At 40.1% G+C, this 20,472-nt stretch overlaps 1 protein-coding gene across 1 annotated transcript in view; it reads left to right on the top strand.

The window, feature by feature from the left end:
- The window catches only part of STPG2 (sperm tail PG-rich repeat containing 2), a 781,346-nt gene that overhangs the window by 112,010 nt on the left and 648,864 nt on the right, over window positions 1-20,472 (top strand). The window contains exon 6 of the mRNA XM_089691642.1: window positions 17,250-17,365. Within this exon, the coding sequence (XP_089547768.1) occupies window positions 17,250-17,365 (116 nt within the window). The remainder of the gene's footprint in view (window positions 1-17,249; window positions 17,366-20,472) is intronic.

Below are 20,472 nucleotides of genomic sequence, written 5' to 3'. Positions count from 1 at the left end.
AGGTGAAGACTACAAGAAGATCAGCAAAGCTTTACTTATCAGTCAGAATACTGCAGCAAAAGTGATACAAAAATTTAACAAAGATGGAACTGCAACCATCTCACTGAGACGTCCAGGCCATCCATGGAAGTTAACACCTCGACAGGAGTGTCCTCTGACGAGAAGGGTCAAAGATAATCACCATGCAAGTTCACTGCAGTTAGCTAAAGAAATAGAAAGCCAAACTGGGGTGATTGTTTCCCGTGACACAATACGACATACACCACAGAGGAATGGCATGCATGGGTGTTATCCACGAAGGAACCCTCTCCTAAAGCCCATGCATAAAAAAGCCCACCCAGAATTTACCAGGGCCCATGCTGAAAAAGAAGACGACTATTGGGACTCTATAATCTAGAATGATGAGACCAAGATAAATGTTTTTGGAACTGATGGCTTCAAAACTGTATGGTGTTGCAAAGGTGAGAAGTACAAAGAAAAATGCATGGTGCCTACAGTGAAACATGGTGGTGACAGTGTCCTTCTGTGGGGCTGCATGAGTGCTGCTGGTGTCGGGGAGCTGCATTTAATTGATGATATCATAAATTCACAGATGTACTGCTCTCTATTGAAACAAAAGATGCTATCATCACTCCGTGCCCTTGGTCGTTGTGCACTTTTCTGACATGACAATGATCCAAAACACACATCTAACACAACTGTTGCATTTCTGAAGAAGAACAAGGTGAAAGTGATTCAGTGGCCATGTATGTCTCCTGATCTGAACCCAAACGAACACCAATGGGGAATTCTGAAACAAGTTCTGAGACAAGTTGAGCATCACTCTCCATCTAGCATTCATACTCTAAAAGAGGTAGTTCTTGAAGAATGGAAAAAGATATATGTTGCAATATGTCGCCAACTTGTTAATTCCATGCCTAGAAGACTTGGTGCTGTCCTTACAATTCATGGAGGTCATACAAAATACTAGATAGAGTAGTTTTTGTTGTGGGGTGTATTCATTTTTGCATCAACTAATTTGAGTAATACTGAAGATTTTGTAATCTAAGTTATATTATTAACCTTACTTTCATGTAATGAACTAAACAAATGTTCTATAAAACTCAGTTTTGTCAAAATTATGGAAATTGTTCTTGTATCCATTGAGATATTGATTAAAATCTTAATTTTCAAAAGGGGTGTACTCATTGATGCTGAGCACTGTGTATATATTGTGGGAACTCGATTCAAATGGTAGAGCTTGGTTAAACGCACACAGCAACTCGCCTATTTTTCAGGGCCTTTTTAGCCCATTTTATTTAAATGAAAGTTCAAAACATCAAAAGTTTCCCACACAGGGGTATCTATCATCCACATAAACAAAATTCAGCCTCCTGGCTCTCTCAGATATACACAATCTTCTGCTGGCCTTCCTATTCAGGCTTACGTCTGTCTCCTGCAGACTCTTTCAAAAATATGGCTCTCGCACACAGCTGGCCACTAGCACACAGCTAGTCTCTAGCAGCCCCTTGCTGCTATTGGCTTCCACCTCTCCTTGGTGGAGCCCTCCTGACTCCTGTCTTCCAGGTGGAGCCCTCCTGACTCCTATCTGCCGGGGTGGAGCCCAGAACCCTGGTCCTGACTCTATGAAAAGGCCTGCACACACCTGTGCAATCAGTCTCCTGGCCATTCCCAAAACCTGGTCCCAGGATTGGAGATTTCATCCCTCCCAGATCTCTTTGAAATCTCCAGGCTCCAGATCCCAAAACAGACCTTACAAACAAAGGAGGACAGTGAAAAGCCACTTTCCTCCGTATCAAACACTTACCCTGGAGTCCCTCAACCTGCCTTGCTGAGAATCCTGGGTGACAGATCGCCACACTGTCACAAAATATATATATATATATATATATATATATATATATATATCTGTCATTCAGTTGTTTAGTACTTTCAGGTTGTCAGAGGTAAGTCTGTTGCTTGCCCAATTATACTGCTTTATAACTGGCTGGTACAACAATAACCTTATCCTCATATTTGTCTCCAATATATGTAAAAAAAATAATAGTTTTATCTCTTGCTTTACTTTAAAGTGGTTGTAACCTTAAACATAAAACAAAGCATATCCCCCTATAGTGTGTACTTGTCTCAAGCCAGAGCATTAAGTGTATTTCTTTCTGCCTCTTTGTTCCTCTGATATCAGCATTAGTCACTGTGCTGTGTGAAAGGGATGTGTCCCTTCCCTCCAATTAGCTCTCCTCACTAAGCTCTGCAGAGTGTAATTTCAGCTCTCCGACCCCTTTTTTCTGACAGCTCAGACAAGCTTTATAAATTCAGCACTTAGAATGGATGTAGCGAAGAGAAGACTGCAGATAAACAGGCAAAACTTATGTAGGAGGATTTGTTTCATGTCCGTGTATCACATGAGGCCGATTACATCACTGGGTATATGTAAGGGTTTGCTTACAACCACTTTAATTGTTCTTTTTTCACAAATTGCAGTGCAGAGCATGATACTTGTTGTAACAGTTTCACCCATGTGTCTAAACGTGCTTTATCTCTGTTAACCGACTTGTGATTGAAGTAGAACTGTAGGCAAAACTTATTTTTTTTATTTTGTATAGAGTAGTAAGGCTAGGTGGTGCCACTGCGGATCTGTACAAAAATCCGTGCAGCCGCACCACCTGCACAGAGAAATGCAGACCCGCGGGTGAGTGTCATTAGTTCTAACGCCACGCCGCCCGCACTGGAAAATGCAACTGTACTGGGAACCGAGGTTCCCGCGTGGGCTGCGTTTTCAGAAGAAGTGCAGGGACTTCGTCTCTGTGTGTCATGGGGCACGGGAGTCCATTCAAATGAAGGGGCTCTTGTGCCCATGCAAAACGCGGCCCGGACAGCCGCATATAATTGAACCGGGGCTAATGAAGGGTTATAACCCCAGTCAGATTTTTTTTCGCCATCTGTGTCCCATTACGGAGATTTCCCTTCACTCCTTGTCCTATAGCCAAACAGGAAGTGAGAGGAAATCCCTGCAGGTTAAGAGAATTACTTGGGGACCCCAAAATCAGTAGAACTAGTGTCCTCAGTGTAAGATTTCTCCTCTCTTACTGTTCTGAGGACAACCCAAAATGAGCGATTTTCTTTTACTTTCACTTTCAATGATAATGGTAAACAGGACAAACAGAGATGGGTGAATTTCCTTTACGGGGACACAGACAGCAATAAAAGCTGACGTGTACTAATACCTCTCTACTTTATCCAAAACGAAAAAAAAAAGTTTTGCCTTTAGTTATACTTTAAAACTTTATACTGGACTTATTAGGCTCCATGCACACTGGGCGTTTTAATAACGCTGGTAGCATTAGCTGTGTAAAGTCACGTTAAAAATGCAAGTTTTTCAGCGTTTTGGAGCTTTTTTTTACATGAAAAAAAGTTTTGCTGAAAAAAAGTTTTGCTAAAAAAAAGGTCCAAAACACCGGTTTGCCGCATTTTAACGCCTTATGCCGCGTTTTTCAGCGTCAGAGCGTTTTTACAGCTAAAAAACTCCTCTAGAAACCCACTAGTCCTGGGTTTTTTTTCCAGCCAAAAAACGCACCTGCCAAAAAACGCTGATTAATGCCTATGTGTGCACGGACACATAGGATAACATACTGGGGAGTTTACTGGCTGTAGAAAAAAACATCAAAAGCCAGAAACAGTGGCTGTAAAAGTGACCAGTGTGCATGAGGACTTAGGCTCTAATGAAGCAGATGTCACAGTGTAGAGACTTTACAATTCTCATGTTTATGATCTGTACACCATTAAGCATCACAATCTGGGTTTTAGAAATTATTATTTTCTTTCTCTACAAGGAACATTTTTTTCATATTATTGTATTTCTAGTTTTATATCTGGTCTTTTGTTCTGAAAAAGCTGTTTGTGGGACAGGTTAGAAAACAAAGGGAGATGAATTGCTACGGGCATCACAAACAGTTGATTCATCAGACACTTTTACTCGATTCTGTAGAACCTTGATATCTCCCATGGACATGGTTGTTGGGCTACTATTTAATTCTTAGCAAGCCTAGTATGAAAGTTATATCCCTCACAGCATTATTCTGCAAAGCTCAGAGATGGCTTGCAATGCATGTTTCTCAGCTCTTTTCTTTTTACAGGGAAGGCATTTCCAGCTAACGCACATCTTTTGAGCTATTATTTCATTATGTACATTATACTCCAGGTATTTTTTTTCAAAGCTGCCACATAAACGTAAAAACAACTGAGGCTGCGATATGTGCTTCCTCTCCTTTTCTGCTCCACAGTAATTCCTTCTATCACAAGACCCAGTCTAATACTCTGTACACACTATAAGATAATCGGATCGTTAGTACACAGCTTTTGAGAGCCGATCACGACAATTTGTGCGACAATATCCGAAGGGACAAGAGCAAAAATTTTTCTCATACGATACCAGATCGTACGATTTTTCTTTAATCAGTACAATAGTCATCCGAAAATACAATACAAATACAATACAATACATGACATCACTTTTAATTTAATTGCTATTTGCAATCATTGTTACTGATTGAAACTGATTCATTCAGTCTTTTGTTGTGATTAGCTGTGATTGGGCAAAGCTGATCACATGATACAGATGGGCTGTGATTGGCCCTGTCTGTATCATGTGACTGCCTTGACCAGTCACAGCTAACAACATAATTGTATACAATGAATGGCATGACAGGAAGCCATCCATTGTATACAATTGACATGTGATCTGATGTGATTGGTCACAGCGGTCACATGACACTGGCAACGGGCCGGTGTAGTGATATATCATCGGCTGTGTCCCGTGGACATGAGTGGCTAGTTTTAACAGGACGTCACATGACGCCCAGCACAACGGCGAGTGTCCCACCCGGATGTCAATTTACTATAGGCCAGGCGGGAAGGTGTTAAGGGCTACATATCCCATGCAGGCGTGGGCTGACAATTCATGGGGCCCCCGGGCAATAGGGGATCATGGGGCCCCTGTGTCCTTGCCCGAACTCAAAAAAGCCTATGAAAAAGTTACCAGGGGCATCTCATGGGGCCCCCTACTGACCCCGAGCCCTTGGACAGTGCCCGAGTTTCCGGATGGTCAGTCTGCCCCTGCCATTGCTGTTCAACCTTGAGGCCTGGTTCACACCTATGCAGGTTTTGGTTGATGCATTTTCTCGGTGTGTTTTGCATTTATTCACACTAGTGTTTTTAATGTGTTTTGCTTTTCTGGGAGTTGTCTGTTGAGGAGAAACCAGCAAAAATTTTAGCAGAAATGCATACAAAATGCAAGCACTGCTATTTTGATTTGTATTAATGCATTTCTGCTGCGTTTCCATTGAAGCCAATTAAACCAAAAACTCAACCTGCTGCGGGAAAAAAAAGTCCCTGACCCTTTCCAAAAAACGCACTGGCAGAACACACACATGCAGTATGCGAACGTGACCCATAGGAAACCATGTTAAATGGACTGTAGTGAGTTTCTGCAAAAAAATGAAAACGCACTGAAAAATGCATAGGTGTGAACCAGGCCTTACAATATAGGACATACTGGAAAAGGTAAGTATTAAAAATTAAAAGTAACATACATGCGAGGAAAAAGGGGAGGGCGGCTGGAGGCAGAGCCCCAAGTTAGGCTTTAAATTAACCTCATGTGACCGTGCTATAGCTGGATGAGGGCTACAGCATGGTTGTCCAGTGTTGGGAGGGCGTCTATTAAAATCCTCCCAGAACCCTGCCCCCCACATGCACCCACCATAGCGCACATCAGGCATGCTGTGTGATCGTTGTGTCCTTTGGGCACAGCTGATCACAGATCAAGATAAAGGGCCAATCAAAGAGGCCCTTTACCGTGTGTGTCCAATCACAGCTGATCACATTGTAAACAGGACTTGCCGGTTTTCGGCAGTTCTTTCCTCACACTGACAGCACGTGAGGAGAGGAGAGTGGTCAAGCAGCAAGTGCCCTGATTATTAGTGCAGCCCCATCAGTGCCCATTGGTGCTGCCTTTCAGTTCCCATCAGTGATGCCTCTCAGTGCCCATCAATGCTGCCTATCAGTGCCCATCAATGCTGCCTATTAGTGCACATCAGTGCCTCCTCCTCAGTGCCCATCGGTGCTGCCTTTCAATACCCATCAGTGATGCCTCTCAGTGCCCATCAATGCTGCCTATCAGTGCCCGTTAATGCTGCCTATTAGTGCACATCAGTGCCTCCTCCTCAGAACCCATCGGTGCTGCCTTTCAATACCCATCAGTGATGCCTCTCAGTGCCCATCAATGCTGCCTATTAGTGCACATCAGTGCCGCACATCAGTGTAGCCTCCCCAGTGCCTCCTCTTCAGTGCCCATTGGTGCTGCCTTTCAATACCCATCAGTGATGCCTCTCAGTGCCCATCAATGCTGCCTATTTGTGCCCATCAATGCTGCCTATTAGTGCACATCAGTGCTATCAGTGCCGCACATCAGTGCAGCCTCCACAGTGCCTCCTCATCAGTGCCCATCAGTTCAGCCTATCACTGCTCATCAGTGAAGAAAAAAATTATTTATTTACAACTAAACTAAGAAAAACTTTTTTCTTTTTTCAAAGTTATCGTTTGTTTAGCAAAAAATAAAAAGCCAAGTGGTGAATATGCAGCCATGTACATTGCACTCAGTTGCAGGGCAGTTGTGCCACGGCCCCAATAAATGGGTTGCATTTGGTTGTGGTACTGCCTACCAAACATGGTGAGATTAATTTTTGTCAGAGCCACAAAGCAAAGCTCTACGCCCACGGCATGTGTACAGCCTTGAGCAGCTGCATGTCTTTGTTCAGGTGGGTGATTTGGGAGTGGTAAAATTATAGCTCAACCACCTGCTTTTACCGCCCCCTGGCTGCACGTCTGTATGAACTCTTAGGAACAAATAACAAAACTCAAATTGATATGTTTATATCTATCATGGTGATGTATAATACATGTGTATCTAAAACAAATTACAAAAAACCCATTATATTCACTTTTATTATTGTAAATGTACAATCATTAATGTTTCTTTAAAAAAAATTACTAATATGTATGATATGCTTTTAAGATTTCAGTTATGTGTATCTGTCATGCTTATTATCCTTAGTTTCCGTGTTGTAACTTTAATGAGTTTTATTACTCATAGGATTTCACATGCATTCCTGTAATAACAGCATTTAGTATATAAAACTCATACAGCTCAGACTTCCTGCCATTAGCCTGCCAGACTAGCCAAGCAGCCCCCTCAGCATGTGTCTCTGTATGCTACAAGTGATTGCTTCAACATTTTATCAGATCTTATGTTTCTGGAACGGATTGTTGATGTGTCCTTGGTCTTTACCACGAAGATATGTTTACAGGTATTGGTGCCTGAAAATATTACATACTGTATACCACATGTCTACAGTTGTCACATTGCAAAAGAATTATTCTTATTATTTATTATTATCATACAGGATTTATATAGCGCCAACAGTTTGCGCAGTTCTTTATAATGTGAGGGCAAACAGTACGGTTGCAATACAATTCAATACATGAGGAAGTAGAGGGCCCTGCTCATTAGAGCTTACAATCAAAAAAAGGAGGGTCAAGTGATATAAACGGTAATACCTGTGGGGGATGTGCTGATGGAGAAAATAAAAACTACAATTGTTAGGTGGAGGCAGGTTTGGCTTCTCTGAGGAGAACAGTTTTCAGGGATTGCCTAAAAGTGGACAGAGTAGGAGATAGCCGGAGATATTGGGGTAGGGAGTTCCTGAGGATGGTCTTGGGAGGAACGAAGAGAACAATTTGGTTGGTATTTTGAGACAAGGTTAGTGATGTAGCTGGGGGGCCAGCTTGTGAATGGATATTGTTACTATTTTGAATTTAATTCACTGGGTGAGTTGCATCCAATGGAGGGATTGGCAGAGAGGGGTGGCAGACATTGAATAGTTGATAAGGTGGATGAATCTGGCAGCAGCATTCATGTTGGACTGAAGGCAGGACAGCCTATATAAAGGTAATCCAATGGGGAGGGAGTTGCAGTAGTCGAGGTGAAAGATGACCGGGGAGTGGACTAGGAGCTTTGTAATGTAATTGGTTAAGAAGGGGCATATTTTAGAGATGTCGCAGAGGTTGTGGTAGCAAGCTTTGTGAAGTGAAATATACTGAACAATTCTAGTAGCAAAGTCTCTTATTAGTGTTGCTTCTTCAGCTTCAAAAAAACTCCATAGCTCTAGATCTTCTTAAAACTTTAGTCCACCACCACAAACACCAGATGTGCCCTCACCTGGAGTTTTTGACCTCACATAAAGTTAGGTAAAAAATGCTTGTGTCCCTTGAAGTGGACATATAATGGTGGGCATATCTTGTATATAGAGTCTTTCTCCTGTGGTGACTGGTCCCTTTAATCCTTCCTCTGAAAAATACCTAACCCTAACAGAAAAAACTAATGGGGTTTTACCACATACCACAAAAATTGAATACTCGAAGGATATAACAACTGCAGCTTTATTGTTACAATTTAAACAAGAGTTGTGGTAATGAAAGTTGAGCAAATAACACATTAATTTGAAAAAAACATGTATTGCTTGTAACAGACAAAATCAATGTATAACATTGCAAAATATGGTCTTTGATAGCACTAATGTCATAGTTGCCATAATTGTTCCAAGTTGATACTTTGTTTCTCCCACACGTTTCACAGGACACAGCCTTTTTCTTCAGGGAGACAAAGTATATAGTTCTAAAATTATACAAAAATAGGCCAAAGAAATAAAGATAAATATATAGCATATTGAAAAAAGTGATAATGAATCTAACAAACGCTCTATTAGCATTCACCCATTAGTAACATCATTGATTCCATAGGAGGCCAATGGGAAACATGAGCACTGGGTCCAGCCAGCAGTGGAAAAGGTCCCTCAATCAACAATGTAGATGTTCGCCAATTGGATAGAATTACAAATCCACAGTGGGATCCCAATTGGGGAGTAGTGGTATAGCTTGAAATGCCCTGGGACACTTCAAACATTTTGACCCTTTGATAATTTTTCGGCTTCCCACTGTGGATTTGTAATTCTTTCCAATTGGCGGACATCTACATTGTTGATTGAGGGATACTTTGTCTCACTGGGCTGTGTCCTGTGAAATGCGTCAGTGAAACAAACAAAGTATCAAGTTAAAACAATTATGCCAACTATGACATTCATGCTATCAACAGCCATAGTTTTCAAGGTTATACATTTGTTTTGTCTGTTACAAGCAATACATGCTTTTTTTTAAATTAATGTGTTATTTGCTCAACTTTCATTACCACAACTGTGGTTTGAATTTTAACAATAAAGCTGTAGTTGTTATATCCTTCGAGTATTCACTTTTGTGGTATGATGCCTTTAAAACTCCATTAGTTTTTTCTGTTAGGGCTATGTATTTTTCAGTGTCTTATAATTAAGGGGTGTGGCATCAATAAATCCTACTAGGAAGGGGGGAGACCTTATTGTGGGTCTCCATCTCCTGTTCTCTTTTTCCTTATCAATATTTTTAATCCTTCCTCCTCCACTCAGCATAGTCCTCCTACGGCATTGTTCCTTTGCTGGCCAAATCATCAAGATGTTGCTCCCTCACTGAAAATGAGTGATCTATTACGAAAACTTGCTGGTGGGTTGGCTGCTTGCTCCTAATGATCTTCAGTGGAGGGAAGCTTTTTTTCAGTCTTTGTTTTTTTTTCAAGTTTATCAAGAGGTTGAGCCAAACTGCTCACCATGCTGTCTGTTCCTTCTGGAGGATTCCTTAAGCTATGAACCATTGTTGTTGACAGTGAAGTCAGGGGAAGGGGCATATGGAGGAGGAAATATTAAGAGCGCAGTTTTGGATAGATTGAGTTTGAGGAAGTGGTGCGACATCCAGACTGATATGTCGGTCAGCAAATTAGTGATGCTAATTAGGAGACTTATGTGTTGTGAGCTGAGGGGTAGAGAGATAGCTTTGGGTGTCGTCAGCATAGATATTATGTTGAAAGCCATGGGAGGCTGACCTAGGGAGCAGGTATAGATTGAGAATAGGAGAGGTCCAAGAACAGAACCTTGGGGGACCCCAAATGAGAAAGGAAGAGAAGAGGTGGAAATTGAATTGTAGGTGACACTGAAGGTGTGATGGGATAGGTAGGTTGAGAACCAATGAAGATCGCAGTCATGGAGACCGAAGGAGTAATGTTTTTGAGGAGGAAGGGGTGGCCAATCATATCAAAGGCAGGTGAAAGATCCAGAAGTAGGAGTACAGAATAGTGTCCATTGGCTTTTGCTGTTAGTAAGTTGTTTGTGAGTTTTAGGAGAGCAGTTTCTGTGGAGTGTTGAGGGCAAAATCCAGACTGAAGGGGATCAAGGTTATTCCTAATGAGGTGGTCACTCAGTTGATTGTAGATCAGGGGTTCAAGGAGTTTGGAGGAAAACAGGAGCAACAAGATGGGGCACAGATTGTTCGCAGTCCAAGGAAGACTTTCTAAGTATGGGGGTGACTAGTGCGTGTTTTAGAGAGTTGGGGAAGAAAAATAAAATAGGTCTACTTGGCATTGTGGAGACAAATTATACATTTGCAGGGCAGATTTTTATTGGTTGAAGTCTTCGTGACACTTAGTCTTACGTCTCCTGCTGTGGAACACCATAGTAGTTCATTGATTCTTCCTGTAAGTGAGTATATGCTTGTCCATACATCCCGTACGGGCACACAGCTATACTGACAGGTCTGCAGGAGACCTGCATGGCATCAGTGGTCTGCTGATTGCTGGTGCAATACCTTACAGGCTCCTGCAACTAAAAATTATAAATGTACATTTTTCTTTACCTGCAAAAAAATGTGCATTTATTATTTTTCATCAAAAGGTGAACTTATCCTTTAATAACTAATTTAGGTAAGTGGAATTTCAGACCTTACAACTGTTCGCAGTAGTCCCCAGGGTATAAATTACAGTACTGGCACCTATTATCTACAGGATTCATCTGTTAAACTGACAGGTGGTAGATGATCCTGCATGAAGGAAGCCTGCAATTGGGAAAAGAACAAGAATTTGGTTTAAAATAAATGTTCTATTAGAAACATTATCAACTTTTAATTTTTGTTAATTTTTGTTTACCCATCAAATGTTTTCTATGCCTGAAGTCTAATAGTATAAGGAGGGGTCATGCTGAGCAAGCTGTGCCTTTTTTGTTCCTTGAAATTTGGCAGGTCATGGTGTATTGCTGCTTTGCCCTACACCAGAGCAGAAGTTCCAGGCCCCTGAATCAAATAGGTCCATCACTGTCTACACCAGGGTTTCTCAGCCAGGGTTCCATGGAACCCTAGGGTTCCTCCAGAATCTGCTACGGGTTCCTTGAGTAATGAGCAATTTCTTCCTCTCAGATGAGTTCCCATGGACACCATTGATCTTTTTAGCTATATGTAAGGTGGTAACTCTTTCCAATGACCACAATGGTAAGGATCATTCTTCCTACTGACCATCACACACATGAGTTGAAGATATAGTAATTTTTAACAGGCATTAGACTGAAAAGTTATTTTAAGGGTTCTGTGTTGAAAAGGTTGAGAAAGGCTGGTCTATACTGCCCTACAGCCTTTTCTCAGTGCCACAACACACCTCTCAAAAATTTGCAGTGATTGATTCTTTGAGTGCACATCCTGCCCCTGACTGTCACTAATCCTTCCTCCCTATACATATGGTTATGTTCTTTGTTTAGTATGTTGATCATTTGGGATGGATTCTCTTGGGGGATTTGTTATTATTCCCCAGACATAAGGCTGGCACTGGAAGTGTCTGTACAAGGTGTAAACATGCAGATGTTCAATGACTCAAACATAAAGTGGTCTGGTTATAGGTAATAGTGTTTGAAATGACTATCATCATGCCAAATTACATTTTTTCGATGCTCAGGGAACCAGGTTTTGTGTTACTAGGTTACACATCTTTGTGTCTCTGAACACAGGCAGTTTCTGAATACCAGTCCTGCCAAAATTGAATTTGTTTCTTTTATTAATTTGTATTGTTGTTTTTGCAGTAAATTTGTACAAAAAGTAACAAAATGTTATTTATCTTTGAATTACAACAGTATAAGAGCTCACTTGAACCTAAAAAGTGTACAGTGTTTCATAGAGATCTTAGTGGGTAGATAGAGTGGGTAGATAGATACGTTTTTGGAATTAACATTAAAGCAATATTAAACCCAAAATAAAAAATGTAATAGGATGTAGCAAACTTTACATGTGGTAGCTGCATTAGTTATCTTTTTTAGGCTTTTTTCCCTCTGTTTTCATCTGGTGATCTGGCCCATAACACACCTCCTATATGAATGAGCAAAACCTTTGGACAGCAGCATTATTAATCTGGGGAAGATGGGACTATTAGATGTACAGTCAAGTCCATTAATATTGGGACATCGACACAATTCTAACATTTTTGGCTCTATACACCACCACAATGGATTTGAAATGAAATGAACAAGATGTGCTTTAACTGCAGACTGTCAGCTTTAATTTGAGGGTATTTACATCCAAATCAGGTGAACGGTGTAGGAATTACAACAGTTTACATATGTGCCTCCCAGTTGTTAAGGGACCAAAAGTAATGGGACAATTGGCTTTTCAGCTGTTCCATGGCCAGGTGTGTGTTATTCCCTCATTATCCCAATTACAATGAGCAGATAAAAGGTCCAGAGTTCATTTCAAGTGTGCTATTTGCATTTGGAAACTGTTGCTGTCAACTCTCAAGATGAGATCCAAAGAGCTGTCACTATCAGTGAAGCAAGCCATCATTAGGCTGAAAAAACAAAACAAACCCATCAGAGAGATAGCAAAAACATTAGGCGTGGCCAAAACAACTGTTTGGAACATTCTTAAAAAGAAGGAACGCACCGGTGAGCTCAGCAACACCAAAAGACCCGGAAGACCACGGAAAACAACTGTGGTGGATGACCGAAGAATTCTTTCCCTGGTGAAGAAAACACCCTTCACAACAGTTGGCCAGATCAAGAACACTCTCCAGAAGGTAGGTGTATGTGTGTCAAAGTCAACAATCAAGAGAAGACTTCACCAGAGTGAATACAGAGGGTTCACCACAAGATGTAAACCATTGGTGAGCCTCAAAAACAGGAAGGCCAGATTAGAGTTTGCCAAACGACATCTAAAAAAGCCTTCACAGTTCTGGAACAACATCCTATGGACAGATGAGACCAAGATCAACTTGTACCAGAGTGATGGGAAGAGTATGGAGAAGGAAAGGAACTGCTCATGATCCTAAGCATACCACCTCATCAGTGAAGCATGGTGGTGGTAGTGTCATAGCGTGGGCATGTATGGCTGCCAATGGAACTGGTTCTCTTGTATTTATTGATGATGTGACTGCTGACAAAAGCAGCAGGATGAATTGTGAAGTGTTTCAGGCAATATTATCTGCTCATATTCAGCCAAATGCTTCAGAACTCATTGGACGTCGCTTCACAGTGCAGATGGACAATGACCCAAAGCATACTGCAAAAGCAACCAAAGAGTTTTTTAAGGGAAAGAAGTGGAATGTTATGCAATGGCCAAATAAATCACCTGACCTGAATCCGATTGAGCATGCATTTCACTTCCTGAAGACAAAACTGAAGGGAAAATGCCCCAAGAACAAGCAGGAACTGAAGACAGTTGCAGTAGAGGCCTGGCAGAGCATCACCATGGATGAAACCCAGCGTCTGGTGATGTCTATGCGTTCCAGACTTAATTTCCAGGCTGTAATTGACTGCAGAGGATTTGCAACCAAGTATTAAAAAGTGAAAGTTTGATTTATGATTATTATTCTGTCCCATTACTTTTGGTCCCTTAACAAGTAGGAGGCACATATGCAAACTGTTGTAATTCCTACACCGTTCACCTGATTTGGATATAGTACCCTCAAATTAAAACTGACAGTTTGCAGTTAAAGCACATCTTGTTTGGTTCATTTCAAATCCATTGTGGTGGTGTATAGAGCCAAAAATGTTAGAATTGTGTTGATGTCCCAATATTTATGGACCTGACTGTATTAGAAAATTTAAATACACTGACAAATTGAAGCTAAACTCCAACTCACGCTGCAGTTGTTACCCTTGGGATACAAGTTTTATATGAATAACCAACAGCTGATCATTGTAAACGCCCCTGTCAGTGGTAAATGGTTTGTCTCAACCCTCTAACTTAATACATTGGCATGAGAGATTGTTCTGTTAAACAACAAACATGCTGGCCAGATCACCAGATGAAAATAAAAGAAATAATGCCTAATGCAGCCATCACATCGAAGAATTGGTAAGCTGCACTATATTAAATGTTTGCTTTTGGGCTTAATTCCACTTTAAGATAGAAAAGTTGAAAAGGAAGGAAAGAAGGGTATAGGGAGGACAGGAGATTTTTCAAAATGGGAGTGAATTTTCATGCTTGTGCTTCTTTTGTATATTTTTTTATTCATGCATCCAAGGTGCTCTCAAATCTCTGGTGTTTGTTCCTTATGGTGGCCATACACACTTTGAATTTATTATCTGATCGATGTAATTTGATCAAAACAATTAAATTGGCTTTATCAATCAGCAGCACTGAAATACTTTGGTTATGAATCTGATCACATTTCTTCATTCAGATTATGAGATTGTATGGTGAAAACAGAGATGCATCCAGGGGTGGACTGACCATTTGGAAACTCGGGCACTGCCCGAGGGCCCGGGGTCAGTAGGTGGCCCCATGAGATGCCCCTGGTACCTTTTTCATAGGCTTTTTTGAGTTTGGGCAAGGACACAGGGGCCCCATGATCCCCTATTGCCCGGGGCCCCATGAGTTGTCAGTCCGCCCCTGGATGCAACTGATAACTTATGATCACATCTTCCAACTATTGATCAAAATCCAGTTTCCCTCTGTGTTGCATGTCGATTGATTGGGTTGTTGACTATAGATTGATTAATCCTACTGAGAGAGATTGATTGGAAAATAAATCTTAGCAAGTTTCTCATGTGCCATGATCCATGAGACCTTATCTTTTCCATGTTTTTCAGGATTTGGCTACTGAGATTATGTAATCTAAGAGCATAAAAAATATTAATGCCTGAGAGCATTGTGGGATACCAGGGATAGGTTTGTATAAAGAACCCATTCCAAATGTATTTGATTTTGGGGCTTTGCTGTTATGTATGAAAAAAAAGCAGTGCCCTAATGTCTGTATTTCTGAAAATGTAGGGAAGAGGAACCAGAGAACATTATTGACAGGCAAGACAGAACTGAGCACCATCTTGAGAGAACTTTAAAATTTGCTTCATAGAGTGAGAGAGACTCTTATAATGACTTGAAAAGTGTGGAAGCGTCTTTTGTGCCACATGTCTACATCAGTCAGTTTACCAATGTCAAACTCCCAAGTTGTCATGTAAGAAAGCTTAGTTGGGGGTCCTAACAGAAGCAAGTAGATCACAGTGATTCTTCCTAACTGACCTGAGGCTTGCAGGCATCACATTTTGTATTGTATGAATGTATGTATTACCAAGGTTATTTTTTCTCAGAGAGTAGGTGCAGGAACTCCCCCCTTCTGAGTCACTTCTTGTCTCCCCTCCCATCTCTTCGCACTGTCCCTTGGTTCCGCCCCCCACCCACTTCCGACACTGCTCCTTTTAGAGAGTACAGAGCCAAGTATCATTTTGTGGTGCTAAGTAATTTGCATGGAATATGTTGATGATAACAAGAAAAGTAGCTGAACAGATCCCCAGCAGCAATAAACTCCTTCCCCTAGCAACAATGGACTCCCCCAACAAAATACTACCCCAGCAACAATAGAACCCCACAGTAAAAACAGATCTCCTAGAAGCCAGCAATGATAGACCCCTAACTCAACAGTAGATCCCTTCCAGCAACAATTTACCTCCAGCAGCAATAAGTACCCCCTCAGCAACAATTGGCCTCCCTAGCAACAATAGACCACCACACAATAATAATAATAGATCCCCATCAGTGACAATATAGTAGATCCCCCAGCAGCCAGCATCACTACACCTTCCAGGACAACCCAGCACCACTTGCCATTCCATACATTCAGCTGCGTTCCCCCGCATTCCTGCTGAAAAAAAAGCCATGTGTATTATCTTCCAAAGGTGTGTGAAGATTATAAAGAAAACATTGAATTTGGTGCAATTTTAAATATTTCTCTCGTAGACATTTTAAGGTTTTCCAGGCAATGTATCATAGTTAATATGCGTTTTGATCGAAAAAAGTGGCCTATACAAAAGATCCTTAGTTTGTCCACCATTGAAATACATGTGGATTGGACCCTGGTGCGAATGTGGAATTGTTAAATAGTTTTTTGTGCGTAAACTATTCCAAAGTGCAATAGAATGGGATAATGTTTCTGTTTAGAGAAAAGCCACATGAAAAGGACAAGTTGAATGGATTGCTAAGTATTCCATGGTGATCCAGTAAGTTTTATCACGCTGTAAATAAATTGCTGAGAATTGAGTGAATTGAGATACTTGGTTGTGCTTAGAATGGTTAGGAACTCCTAGACCTAGTTTACTTGTATAATCCTTAAACTTTTTTTTGGCCAAAATAAATTTGATCACTTTCAACAAGAATTTCTGAAGATCTTTGCTATCCACATGGATTTGGAGGGATCTGAAATAATAGGTTACCTTTGGTAAGAGAGTCATTTTGACTAAGTTAATTCAACATGTCCAAGAAAGATTATTACAAGACCATCTATCCATCTCTTTGGACAGCTTTTCAAATAAAGGAAGGCGAATTGCTTGACAGAGTTGAGTTATACTGGATCACAAAGGTGCTAATTCCGTTCTTTTATAGTTTTATAGTATCCTGTTAAATGCCTGTTTATACCTATTAGTGAATTTCAATTTGGGACCACTAATCCTCTTTACTGTTGTTCCTATTTAACATACATTACTATTATTTTTGAGACTTTTTCCCTTGATAAATCAAATATTTATACTTTTTTTTAGAACAATGCACATGTAGTTTTGGCATCATTTGTCTATTTAAACCTCTGCCTTTCATACTGCATCTAATGTGACTCTTTAGTTGTAACTGCGATACATGTAATTCTGACCTAAACTATTTCATATTGTGTTTATTGTGTCCATTACCCATTTATGAAGAATTTTGTATGGATTTTGTTAACAATGATCTGTCCATAACATCTTACACTTTCAAGGACAGATTTCTTCCATCACATAAAGCTTAACGATACATTTGGTTCTGTTTTTTTGCTTCAGAATGAACCATATGCAACTCTAAAATACCGTGGTGTACACTTTGGAAAGTACTCAGGAAAACGTACTGAATTTCAAAAGCATGATGGACCTGGCCCAGGGGAATACGATATAGATCAGTATGTATGACATTTTTCCCAGGCTTTTTATTAACTCTTACATGACACTTACTGCTGTGTTTCTCCAATAAGTAATTCAAAGCTGCTTGATTTTCTAAAGAGGCGCTTAGATGGGTATTTATGCTCCAGCTTGTAGCGGTGGCAGATTTTATTGCATTGTGAATTATATTCTAGCATTTAACTGCTAGTGTTGTAATAGGAACTGTCAAAACCAGTTTTCATATAATGCATAATGGATAATATAGCCTTCATAAAAAGAGTATAGTAAGGGATCAGAGCCAGAAACTGAAGCCAAACTATGCCCTGGGATTGTGTCCTCTCACTTGATAGCCAGAAAATCAGATAAAATTAAGCTGGTATGAATTTGAAAATAAAGCAGTAGTCAAAACCACAATCCTGTATCGTAATGTTTTTTTTTCTGTAAGTCATAAAAGGCTTACGTTTCAAACAAAAGTATGGCTTTTTTGTAAAGTCTATCCATAGCCAAAACATTTCTTTTTATTTTGGATACAGTGGGGCAGTGTTAGAAGCTCTATTAGGTTTTTAGTGCTGTCTTTGTATCCTCTGGGGAGATTAACCTTCTCCGTCTTTGTAACTGAAAATGATGAAAAAAAAAAGATTTTTAAATTTTTTTACAGCTGTCACTGGAACATGAGATGACACTTTTACTTTGAAGACATTTCCACTCACTTCGCATAGTATCTCTGAGACAGGAGGTGAAGGGAGGTCTCCTCAACAGGACAAAAAAAAAATCTAAAAAAACGAATAAACTTGCGCTAAAGATATGACAGTCCAAATGGATAGGTGGTTCCCTTTAAGATGAAACTCTTGCTGTAAGTTGGATTTGGTCCAATAAACAACTAAGCAACTGTGAAGATAAAAAGTGCACATTTTGTAATAATAACAAAAGAGGCATATTTAACAGATAAGTAACATTTTGTTTTAAGAAGGATTAAATTAACAGTATCAATGTTTTCACGGTAAGGATTACAATATTTGAAAATGCAGTAATTTTTTTTTTTGCTCATTTCACAGTACCAGCCTTTTTTCAGGAGCATTGCTAACACACCGTGCAGCAACATTATAGTTTTGTATTGGTTCAATTAAATATTTAATTCTGTTCATTAGAAATTAATTATTCATATATTGTCTTCTCATTTTGGCCTTCATTTCACTAATGGAAACATAAAGGCATTTGCAATTGTAAGATGGGAAATTTCTATGTAGAAACATACATTTGATAATACACATAACTAGCTAGTGTTCAAAGGTTTTCAAAGTGTTCAAAAAATCTTTGCAGCTTCGCATTTTCATTTCACTTACAGGTTAAACAGCTTGTCCTGTGTTTTTGTGAGTGCTATTAGTTCTGTTAAAGATGGTCTATGGTCATAGCATACACTTTCGTTTTTTTATTTTATAACATCAGCATTGTAAAAAAAAAGTTATTTTTGACAATCTAATATAATATAAGCTTACTTGAAAATTCTCCTTTCATGTTGTAAGTTTTGCCTGTCTGCTGGACATCTCTTTCAACAACTTCTTGGATTCTTTGCATGCTTTGCAGCTTCTCCTCTGCTCATTCATTTGGTTTTTGACTTTTAACCACTTCAACACCGGGCACTTATACCCTTTTCCTGCCCAGGGCAATTTTTAGCTGTCAGCGCTGTCGCACTTTGAATGACAATTGCGTGGTCATGCAACACTGTACCCATATGACGTTTTTAGCATTTTTTTCACACAAATAGAGCTTTCTTTTGGTGGTATTTAATCACCACTGAGTTTTTAATTTTTTGCTAAATAAAACAAAAAACACCTGAAACATTTGAAAAAAAACACACTTTTCTTCGTATCTATTGTAAAATTTTGCAAATAAATAACATTTCTTCATAAATTTAGGTCAAAATGTATTAATGTAATGCTACATTTCTTTGGTGAAAATAATGATAATAATTGAATTTGTATTTTTTTATGTTTTTAATGTTTCTATTATTTTTTTATTTTTTATAAATTTTTTTTTTTTACTATTTTTTTTTTCAGCACACTGTGACCAAAGCAATACAATGTTACCATAGTAACATCTGAGAAAGTGATCAGGATTTTTTTCTTAACACATTATGATTGCTAATACCAATGTATTTTAATTTCTATTTGCAATCATTGTTACTGAATGAAACTGATTCATTCAGTGTTTTGTTGTGATTAGCTGTGATTGGGCAAAGCTGATCACATGATACAGATGGGCTGTGATTGGCCCTGTCTGTATCATGTGACTGCCTTGACCAGTCACAGCTAACAACATAATTGTATACAATGAATGGCATGGCAGGAAGCCATCCATTGTATACAATTGACATGTGATCTGATGTGATTGGTCACAGCGGTCACATGACACTGGCAAGGGGGCGGTGTAGTGATATGTCATCGGCTGTGTCCCGTGGACACAGCTGGTGACAGATCACGCCGCTGCACGGCCTGTGTGAGTGGCTAGTTTTAACAGGACGTCGTATGACGCCCAGTCACAACGGCGAGTGTCTCACCCAGATGTCAATTTACTATAGGCCGGACGGGAAGGTGTTAAGGGCTACATATCTCATGCAGGGGTGGACTGACAACTCATGGGGCCCCCAGGCAATAGGGGATCATAGGGCCCCTGTGTCCTTGCCCAAACTCAAAAGAGCCTATGAAAAAGGTACCAGGGGCATTTCATGGAGCCCCCTACTGACCCCGGGCCCTCGGGCAGTGCCCGAGTTTTCCAAATGGTCATGATACCTTGCTGCCTGCAAGCTGTGATTCCTGTACTGACTCTGTTTTATAGGTGAAAAGTGCCATAAATCCAGTGAGCCCATAACTATGATGAATTGCCAACACAATGGGGTTGATTTACTAAAATTGGAGAGTGCAAAATCTGGTGCAGCTCTGCATAGAAACCAATCAGCTTCCAGGTTTTTTTTTGTCAAAGCTTAATTGAACAAGCTGAAGTTAGAAGCTGATTGGCTAACAAGCACAGCTGCACCAGATTTTGCACTCTCCAGTTTTAGTAAATGAAACCCAGAGTCTCTGCTGCACTCAAATCCCCCAAAGTCTTATCAGCATTGCCCTGCTTACCC

This window comes from Staurois parvus, unplaced genomic scaffold (assembly GCF_062004578.1).
Source record: "Staurois parvus isolate SC_StPar_1 unplaced genomic scaffold, SC_StPar_1.0 ptg000566l, whole genome shotgun sequence".
Classification (NCBI taxonomy): domain Eukaryota; kingdom Metazoa; phylum Chordata; class Amphibia; order Anura; family Ranidae; genus Staurois; species Staurois parvus.
The sequence above is the reverse complement of the archived record's forward strand: the minus strand, read 5'-3'. Positions and strand labels throughout refer to the sequence as shown.